General features: G+C 63.3%; 3 protein-coding genes across 5 annotated transcripts in view; 2 read left to right on the forward strand and 1 right to left on the reverse strand.

The window, feature by feature from the left end:
- SLC25A19 (solute carrier family 25 member 19) overlaps window positions 1-1,211 on the forward strand; it is a 7,576-nt gene extending 6,365 nt beyond the window's left edge. For all 3 annotated transcript variants that reach the window (XM_084862237.1, XM_084862239.1, XM_084862238.1), the window contains one exon: window positions 1-1,211. This exon is cut by the window's left edge and continues 592 nt beyond it. The gene's annotated coding sequence lies outside the window, so the exon portion shown is untranslated.
- Window positions 1,212-2,231: 1,020 nt separating this feature from the next.
- MIF4GD (MIF4G domain containing) lies at window positions 2,232-6,127 on the forward strand. Its single transcript, XM_084862671.1, has 6 exons — window positions 2,232-2,382; window positions 3,477-3,602; window positions 4,317-4,426; window positions 4,591-4,746; window positions 4,837-4,929; window positions 5,453-6,127. The coding sequence occupies exons 2-6, from the start codon at window positions 3,521-3,523 to the stop codon at window positions 5,678-5,680; spliced, it is 669 nt and encodes a 222-aa protein (XP_084718797.1). The 5' UTR covers window positions 2,232-2,382; window positions 3,477-3,520; the 3' UTR covers window positions 5,681-6,127.
- MRPS7 (mitochondrial ribosomal protein S7) lies at window positions 5,980-8,963 on the reverse strand. Its single transcript, XM_084862669.1, has 5 exons — window positions 8,834-8,963; window positions 8,124-8,315; window positions 7,952-8,015; window positions 7,431-7,598; window positions 5,980-6,641 (listed from the first exon to the last, which is right to left on the reverse strand). The coding sequence occupies exons 1-5, from the start codon at window positions 8,914-8,916 to the stop codon at window positions 6,420-6,422; spliced, it is 729 nt and encodes a 242-aa protein (XP_084718795.1). The 5' UTR covers window positions 8,917-8,963; the 3' UTR covers window positions 5,980-6,419.
- Window positions 8,964-9,135: the final 172 nt, after the last annotated feature.

Here is a 9,135-nt window from a genome sequence, read left to right on the forward strand (position 1 = left end):
CGCCCTGATGCGTGGCAGGCCGGACCCAGGGCCTCATGCGTCTCCAGCCCCGGTCTAAGGGAGCAGCTGCACTCAGCCCTCCGCCTCCGGCTCCCCGGACCCCAGCCGGGGCCGCGGCTTAGGTTGACTGAGGCTGGGCCTCGCCAGGGGCAGGGTCTGGTCCCCACACCGAGGCTCTGGTTCCCTCCAGCTTGTTTAATGGACACTGAGGCCAAAGTGCATTCCTCACCTGACCCCTCCGCCTTCTCCCCGGACACCAGCCGTGCCCCGCCCTCCCCCAATTCCACTTCCTCCGGAGCGGGGGCTCAGGCAGCTTGGCTTCTGGTTCTGGGGGAGGAATCCAAGCTGAACTGGTCACTTTCTGACCACCCCACCCCACCCCCGCAGGACAGCCACGGCCGGGCTGGGAAGGCAGACACTGCAGCCCTGTAGGAGGGGGGGCAGTGCTGAGGGGAGCGGGTGGGTGAAGGCAGCCGCCCTTGACCCCAGCCGACCTGGGACGGCTCCGTGTGGGGCCGGGCAGCCCCCTGGGTGGGTAGGGGCACAGCTGGGCCAGGTGCTGAGCATCAGCTGCCCTCAGCGTCTTCCTGGCTCGGCGTGTGGCCGTGTGTCTCCTCTGCCCCCCCAGAAGGGCCCGCTCTGGCGCAGCCCGGTGAATGGGGGGCAGAGGGGAGAGGGTGAGCAGCCCCGTGAGGGGGCACAGGTGCCCCGGGGAGAGGAGCAGAGGACCCATCCATCCAGGCGCGGGAGAAACTCCAGCTTCTAGGGGGAGGAGAGAAGAGAATCTATGAAACACAGCCACCTTCTCCCAGCCTTCCCAGCCCGAGGGGCACCCACCTGTGGGGGGGGCTCCGCAGTGGGAGCGGGACCCGCCTGCCCCCTCCCCTCCGCTCCGGCTCCAGCCACTCTGACAGGAAGGCGCCAGCTGGGAGCAGGCCTGGCGTGGGGGGGGGGGGCTCTCTCCCCCGGAGCCTGGGCCCCTTCTCTCCTGTTGCTGTTCTGTCTCGGCTGGGCCTTCGTGATGCTGGGACCCCGAATCCTGAAGCTCGCCTGCCCTTGGCTGCGGGTTATGAAGGTGCAGGCTGTGACCAGAGGGCACTCAGACACCCACCGGGGTTTGGGCACTGAAGTCCTGGGCCTGGCGCTACGGGAGGGAGAGGCCTGAATGTATTTTCTACAAAATCCCATCGAAGTAAACATTTCTCCGCCTCTCCTGCTCACGGCTTCCTTTGCTGCGTTTTCTGATGATGGCTTCGGCCCTCCTAACGGGAGGAGAACCTGGGTGCCAGGAGACCCATCAACACCTCTGTCTGAGCCCAGGGAACAGGTGTGCCCTGCACCAGGGCGGGTTGGGATGGCCCTGGCGGCTGCTGGCCCGCGCCTCCGCCAGCCACAGCCAAGGAAGACGCAGCCGGGGCCTGCTCAGTCAGGGGCTGCAAGTTGGCACTAGGAGAATCCTTTCCCCCTGGTTTCCAACGTCCTTTACCTGTAACGTCTGTCTGGAGCAGGAGAGGAGGGCAGTGGGAAATGGTCCAGGCCTTCAGCTCCTGCCCCCTTCCCTTCTAATTTGGGGGGCGGGGGTGGAGGAAAACACGGCCAGCACCTACCCCTAACCCACCTCTGCCCTCCCCCCGAGTCCCCCCTCCACCCACCTCTGCCCTCCCCCTGAGTCCCACCTCTGCCCTCTCCCCGAGTCCCCCCTCCCCCCACCTCTGCCCTCCCCCCAGACCCCCTCCCCCCACCTCTGCCCTCCCCCCAGACCCCCTCCACCCACCTCTGCCCTCCCCCCAGACCCCCTCCCCCCACCTCTGCCCTTCCCCTGCTCCCTCCGGCCGCCGGGCACCGGCCACGCCCCCGGCCCCTCCCACGCCGCGCGGCCCGCGGAGGCTCCGGGCCGGTTTTCACCTGAGCCCGGGCTTCCCGCGGGCGGGGCAGCGGGTCCCCCAGCGCCACCAGCGGCCTGGCCCGGACAGGCGGGGGCGCACCGGCGAGGGGAACGGGGGCAGAGGGGCGGGGTCCCGGCAGCCCGGCCCCTCCCCGCGCCGAGGGCCTGGGGCAGGCCCGCAGGTGAGGTCAGTCACCGGGGCTCCGGCAGGTGGCGCTGCGGGGCGAAGCCGCCTCGGTCCCGCCCACAGCAGGCCCCGCCCACTCCCACTCGTTGGTCACACCCACCACAGGCCCCGCCCTCCAGCCCGGCCCCGCCCATCGCAGGCCCCGCCCCGCCCACTTTCACCGCAGGCCCCGCCCCCGCCCGGCGCCGCGGTAGGAAGTGACCTAAGCCGCCGCCCGGCGCCGTTCCCACCGGCCGTGGCGGACGTGGGTGGCGCGCGCCATGCCCGCCGAACGGTCTCCGGGCTCGCGGGCGCCGCACCGGCCGGGCAGGTGGGTCCTGGCGCTCAGCCGCCTCCCTCTCCTGCGGGCCCCGGACGGAGCGGCGTCCCGGGCGTAGGGAAGCTGCAGGTCTGGGGACCCCAAGGTCGTCCCCCTTGACCAGGGGTGGCACCGCGTCCAGAGGGGCTCCAGCTGGGACTGCCTCTGAGGGACATCTCCCCGCGCCCCTTCGAGGGGAAGGGCCTGGAGTGGGCCCGCGGGGCCGCAGAGTCCTGCGTGGGCCGGCCGGAGCCGGCCGGGCGGGAGTTTGGCTCCCAACCCGCAGGCGGCGAAGTCTCCACCCACCCTCCGGCCCGCCCTCCGCCAGGGGTGGAAGAGTTCCGAGGACACAAGTGCTCCGGCTAAAGCTGGGACAGGAGCTCCCTCCCACCTCCAGCCCTCCCCCCCACCTCCAACCCTCCCTCCACCTCCAGCTCTCCCCCCCACACACCTCCCCCCCACTCCCAACCCTCCCCCCCAACCTCCAACCCTCCCTCACCACCTCCCCCCTCCCCCCTCCCTCACCACCTCCCCCCTCCAACCCTCCCCCCCACCTCCAGCCCTCCCTCACCACCTCCCCCCCTCCAACCCTCCCTCACCACCTCCAACCCCCCCTCCAGCCCTCCCTCACCACCTCCCCCCACCTCCAACCCTCCCCCACACCTCCAGCCCTCCCCCACACCTCCAGCCCTCCCCCACACCTCCAACCCCCAGCCTTCTCATTCGCCCAGAATCTTGCGTAGCCGGTAGCTTCAAGCCCGTTTATATGGGCAGGCAAGTGCCTACACCCCCAGCCCAGTGCACCCACCCACCCCTGGTATCAGCTGAGAATCACTGCCTCCTGTTGGGACTGGAGGGTAGGCGCTTCCACGCTTCATCTCTTGCTCTTATGTAATCCCAGATGCTACACGGGCTCCTAAACAGCAGGTGCTTGGCTGGTGCCCAGTCTCCACCAGAAGCCAAGCTTGGTGGGCACTCAGCCAACTGTCAAATGCCAAGAACTGCCCAGGAGTACCTGTCCCAAGCAGTGGCCAGCCCCGCAGTCTGGGAATCCCTGCCTCACCCTCCACATCTGAGGCCCCTCCCTTCCCCTCCCCTCCTCCCAGGTGCTGTCACTAACCCCCCAGTGCAGAGCCGCTGGGCCGAGGCCATGGGGGAGCCTGGCAGAGAGGAGTATAGGATCCAGTCCTTTGATGCAGAGACCCAGCAGCTGCTGAAGACAGCACTCAAAGGTGAGCGTGCGGAGCCCTCCTGAGCCGGGGGCCGGAGCTGCAGACACGGGGCCACGGGGACAGGACTGGAGGACAGCCTTAGCCTGGGAATGTCCAGCCCTCTCTCCCTGGGACCTCGGAGTCCACAGGCCGACGCTCTATCCACTGAGCAAAACTGGCCAGGGCCTTGTAACTTTTAGGTGCTCATGGAAGAGGCGTGGGGCACAGAACAGTCCCTGCTCTGTAAGTCCTTAAATTGGACCTGTTTGTGGCTGCAGCCAGCGCTCTGGGACGTGCAGAGCTGCCGAGTCGGGGCAGAGGATGGTGGTGAGCTTGGCAGGGGAGACAGGGTCCTCGTCCTGGACCAGGGCCTCCCCGCAGCACTCAGGACAGAAGTCGGACTCGGTTCACAATGGGCTCTGCCATCACCTGCCAAGCTGAGCTTGTGGGGGAGGGCCTGCTTGGCCTGCTCACGTCGGGGTTCAGGGCGTGTTGAGAACACTTGCTCCTGTAAAGCTGCTGTCAGTGTTCCCTCCTCAGCCTAGTGCCACCAGATCTGCCTCAAAACTAGCATCCCCTGCTTAGTCTGTCAGCTGCTGGCCTTCCCCAGACGGAGCTGGTGTGGCTCCCGAGTGTCTGACCTGAGTGACATGTGAGCATGCACTGGTTGTGCCCTTCGGTAAGCATCGCCAGTCCTCAGGAGCAGGTGGACCTGCCTGCCTGTCTCTGCCCCAGACCCAGGTGCCGTGGACTTGGAGAAAGTGGCCAATGTGATCGTGGACCATTCTCTGCAGGACCGCGTGTTCAGCAAGGAAGCAGGACGCATGTGCTATGCCGTCATTCAGGTTGGGGAGCGCCGGTGGAGCAGAGGGGAGACGTGGTTCCGGAGTGGGCAGAGAGGCGAAGGACTTGCCCCAGGCAGAGGGGGGGTCCTCAGCCACGGAGCTCAGGTGGGGGCAGTGATGGCACTGCCCGCCCCCAATGCCGCCGTCCTTCCTCTGGCTCACAGGCAGAGAGCAAGCAAGCGGGCCAGAGTGTCTTCCGGCGAGGCCTTCTCAACCGGCTGCAGCAGGAGTACCAGGCCCGGGAGCAGCTGCGCGCCCGCTCCCCGCGCGGCTGGGTCTGCTATGTCACCTTCATCTGCAACATCTTCGACTACTTGAGGGTGAGGCCTCCCAGGCGCCCTGTGCAGCGGCCAGCCTGTCTCCGGAGGCCACTGAGCCCGTGCTCTGACCCCTGCTCTCTCTCCCAACAGGTGAACAACATGCCCATGATGGCCCTGGTGAACCCCGTCTATGACTGCCTCTTCCGGCTGGCCCAGCCCGACAGTCTGAGCGAGGAGGAGGAGGTGGGTGGCTGGCCCTGAAGGCTCAGCTCAGACAGCCCAGGGGCCATGGAGGCTTGAGGGCATCCCTGGCGGGGCAGGAGCCGGGGGGCCGTTAAGGCCTATCGGTTACAGGACAAGCTGCCAAGTCTGGCATTGACCCAGAACAGAGCAGCCAAAACCTCCCGGCTCAGCGGCTCCCTCCCGGCAGGACAGCCAGCCTACAAAATGGCGAGAGCCTGGGCCAGCTGTGGACGCTGCTGGCCAGAGACCAAACCAGGGCCAGGCACTGCGGGGAGAGGAAGCGGGTTCAGCTGCAGTTTGCAGACAGGGCCTGTCTCCGGGCCCAGGCGAAAGACCTTAGACACGTCCCTGAGCTCGCTTCCTGTCACCGAAGATCCGGGTCTGCCCGCTGGGTGGTGAGGGTGGAGTGGGGGAATGTGTGTCCGGTGTCACGTACAGCGCCTGGCACGCAGGCAGAGCTCAGTGAACGGCTGCTCTGTGCGGCGGGCTGGCCTGCCTGGCTCACCTCCCGCGGTCCCTGCAGGTGGACTGCCTGGTGCTGCAGCTGCACCGCGTGGGGGAGCAGCTGGAGAAGATGAACAGGCAGCGGATGGATGAGCTCTTTGTCCTCATCCGGGACGGCTTCCTGCTCCTCACCGACCTCGGCTCGCTGGCCCAGCTGCTGCTGCTGGAGATCATCGAGTTCCGGGCCGCCGGCTGGAAGATGACGCCAGCCGCCCACAAGTATTACTACAGCGAGGTCTCCGACTAGGCCTCCGATCGGCTTCCCGCCAGCAGCACTGGCCTGCTTCTGCCACCCCCACCTCCCAGCAGTCTTTGCTCCTCCAGACCTCACTTCCAGCCTTCAGCAGCTCCCGAGAGGTTTCCCACTTATCCAGGGGTTCTGCCCTGAGCTTCTCCTCCTCCCCTCAGTCTCTCCCATACCTCCCACCATATCCTAACCACCACTGCACTGTGTAACCACTGGCACCTCGGTTTCCCATCTGTAAAATGGGTACCCACAGCCTCTGGTAGGATGCTTTGGAATTTCAAGGGGGAAAGGTGCAGGGCACAAGTCACACCAGAAACTTTTATATGTTTTGTATAAGGACCACTTTGGAAACAGATGTATTTCCTCCAGTTTTCACGGGTGGCAGTACTGTATCACATGCTACACAGTTCAGGGTGAGAGTTTCCTAATAAACCTTTGAGATACTAACATGCTTCCCTTCATCACCCAGAAGTCCACCCCAAGCAGATGAAAGAGAAGGCTGGGTGGGCCCCAAGTTTCTTGGGGAAAATCCAAGTCCACGTATTGCCTCTTTACAAGATGGGGCAGGGAGAGCGAGTTCCAGCCACGAAGGAAAGAGTAAAGCAGAAAATACACTGCACCGTCCTTCCCGGGGGGCCGCCTTAAGGAGCTACACCGGAAGCTAGGTGTTTCCCGACTAGCAGCGGCTCACGTTGTTTCTTGCAGCGGAGAGCCTGGGCAGCTCCGGAGCCCGCCGCTCCTACCACCAGCGGTAGTGGGCCAGGGCGCGGTTGGCCTCAGCCATCTTGTGCAGGTCGTGCTTCCTCTTGACCACGGGGCCCTGGTTGTGAAAAGCCTCCAGCAGCTCCTTCGACAGCTTCTCCGGCATCAGCATCCGCCGGTGCTTCTTCTCCCGGCACTCGGTGATCATCCACTTCATGGCCAGGAAGCGCCGGCGCCGGTCGCTTAGTGGCACAGGCACCTGTGCAAGACAGGACACGGCAGGGTTGGCCCGAATTAGCCAGGGTTGCAGCCTCCTTCCACGAGCTCTGAGGAGTGGCCGCAGGTTCCCTCTAGGGCAGCCCTCGCAAGGCTCCTGAGGAGAGGGCCATCTTTTCCTCCGAGCGTCCCTCAGCTGTGGGTGAGCTCGGCGTAGCAGGCATCAGCATGAAGCGCTGACCTCTACCTGTAGAAGCTCAGCCAAGCTAACGAGCACCCATTGGGAAAAGCCTGATCAGCTGGGGTGACAGCCAGCGCAGATGGCAGATGCCTAAAAATAAGACCCTCTTGCCCAAGAGTCATTTGCCAGGTCCTCACTGTGTATCATGACAGACCCTAGGGACACAGACAGCAATAAGTCAATTTTTATGAAGTTTACACTGAAAAATATGAGAACACCCACTTATGACAATGAAACATAATTAAATACTATAATGGGGGCACCTAATTCAGTTGGTGATGAAGCATCAGTTATAAGTCAAGCACTAGAGTAGACATGGTTTATAAAGGATGAGGTATAAACGGCCTCTCGCCATGAGAAACTGACAGAACACAAGATTTTGGGGGGGGGGGGGTCTAGGGCTCCAGAAGAGGTCACTTGGGTACTTCTTTGTTTTCTTCCTTTTCTGTCATCTTTAACGCTACGGGACTCACATGATCAGATCCTGTTGGTCTCTGGCCCCTAGAAAGCTATTAATCTCGATCCAACTCTGGTCCCTCCCACCTGCAGGAACGCCTCCTCTCATCTCGTTTTCCCGGCCCGCCCACTCGCCTGATAGAAGCGGCCCCCCTTGAGGATGGGTGCCAGCCCGATCACAGGCTCGCAGTTCTTCAGGGCCTGATGGAAGATGGTGTAGGGGTTGCGTTCAATGGTTGCCTGTTCCTCTGAAGCAGCAGCGTGGAACTTCTCAAACTGCTTCCTTTTCACAGCTTCCAGGGTCTGCAACGGGAGACAGTGGCAGGGGCTGTCCGGGCATCCCGATCGGTTTCCCCAGCTCAGCGAGTGCCTTGCCCTTCGCTCCCATCATCCCGCTCTCAGAGCAGTGCCAGAGTTCTTAAATGCCTCCTCCTCCTCCGCCAGGACAGGAAGAGGGGCTGAGGTTTGGAGGAGGGGAGGGGAATGGCAGTGGTTCATCCTGCAGGGTCCATTAAAGCCCCCAACACACACACACACACACACACACACACACACAGTTCATTTCAATGACAGGTTCGTGAATCCACTTTTTCATGCTAAGCTGAAAGAGCCAAGCGCAAAGCTGCAGAGAAAGAAAGATGAGAGGAACCAGTTACCTGTGTCATGAGGGATCTCGCCAGGACCTTGTTTCCTCCTTTCATCATCATGTTGATGAATTTACTTCAAGGAGAAAAGAAACATGGTGAGCTTTCCTAGGCTGTGTCCCAGAATCCTTCCTGGCGATCCTCCCTGGGATGGACCCAGGGGAACAAAAGCGTCCCCTCTAACCTGATCACCGGGTCTTCAAACACGGAGCTTGTGTGCGCCGACGGGGCAGCTTTGATGGGCTGAGTCTTCTTGAGCTCCCGATCAAACTTCTCCTCCTCCGTCAGCTCTGCCAAGGGCTTGCGGTAGTATTCCTTGTCAATCAGGGGATCCCTGAATTCTGCGCTGTAGCGGCTCCAGCGCACCTGGGTTAACCTGGGAGACCGGGAAGAGGCGGCGGGGGCAAAGCTGACTCCACAAGTGGAGAGGCTTGACTTAACAATGGGCATGTTTGCCAGCCCGCTGAGCAGGGAGCGACGCACACCGCCAGCCCAACCTGAACAGCAGTAATTCTGGCTCTTGTCTCAAGAGGAAGGAGGACCTCCCCCAAACAGGCCAGGAACGCTTCCTCCTCGTCCTGTGCCAACGACAAGGGCGTGATCCTGAACCTCAGGGTGGAAACCGCCTATGCATCTCTCCCCCCAACTCCCAGCACAGAAAACCCCCACTCTGAGCTCTTTAGCAAGACCGTACTTTAACTCCCAGCCAGAACCCCCGCGGGCAGGGGGCAGTGACCAAGCCTTCCGATTGGCCCGAAGTCACGCCGCTAGTTCAGAGCTTTGGACCCAAACAGCCTCCAGGCTGTCTCCAGGCCCCGCGCGCCCTGCCAGCGGCCCCTTCCTTCCTCCCGGTGAAGACCCAAGCGGCCTCCCAGCTGCCCGCCGCCCTCTCACCCTGGGAACCGCAGGGCAGCGCTCCGTACGCCCAGCATCAGGTCCCAGCACCCGAGCAGCGCCTTCACCAAGGGGGCGGCCATCTTGGTTTGCCGCGAGGACCCCACGAGAACTGCCCGCGGCGTGCCTGAGCGAGTGACGGAAGACGAGGAAAAGGCCCCGCGGGGGTCCTCAATCTGCGCATCACTCCATCAATCAGCGCGTTAAGAGTCTCTGATCCCGAGGTCCAAAAGCAAGAATCCAAAGGAAACAAACACTCGCCCTCCCGTTCCCCATCGCAGTCAGGCGCTCGCTCCTCTCAG

Source organism: Pipistrellus hanaki, assembly GCF_964339955.1.
Source record: "Pipistrellus hanaki genome assembly, chromosome: 16".
In the NCBI taxonomy this organism is placed as follows: domain Eukaryota; kingdom Metazoa; phylum Chordata; class Mammalia; order Chiroptera; family Vespertilionidae; genus Pipistrellus; species Pipistrellus hanaki.

Bases quoted from the DNA above. Each gene is read 5' to 3' on its own strand.
- MRPS7 (XM_084862669.1), bottom strand. From the start codon at position 8,916: ATGGCCGCCCCCTTGGTGAAGGCGCTGCTCGGGTGCTGGGACCTGATG. The intron at 8,016-8,123 runs GTTAGAGGGGAC...TTCTCCTTGAAG, and splicing joins TTTGAAGACCCGGTGATCAG to TAAATTCATCAACATGATGA. The intron at 6,642-7,430 runs GCGAGTGGGCGG...TGTCTTGCACAG, and splicing joins AGGGGGGCCGCTTCTATCAG to GTGCCTGTGCCACTAAGCGA.
- MIF4GD (XM_084862671.1), top strand. From the start codon at position 3,521: ATGGGGGAGCCTGGCAGAGAGGAGTATAGGATCCAGTCCTTTGATGCA. The intron at 4,427-4,590 runs GTTGGGGAGCGC...TCTGGCTCACAG, and splicing joins TGTGCTATGCCGTCATTCAG to GCAGAGAGCAAGCAAGCGGG. The intron at 4,747-4,836 runs GTGAGGCCTCCC...CTCTCCCAACAG, and splicing joins ACATCTTCGACTACTTGAGG to GTGAACAACATGCCCATGAT.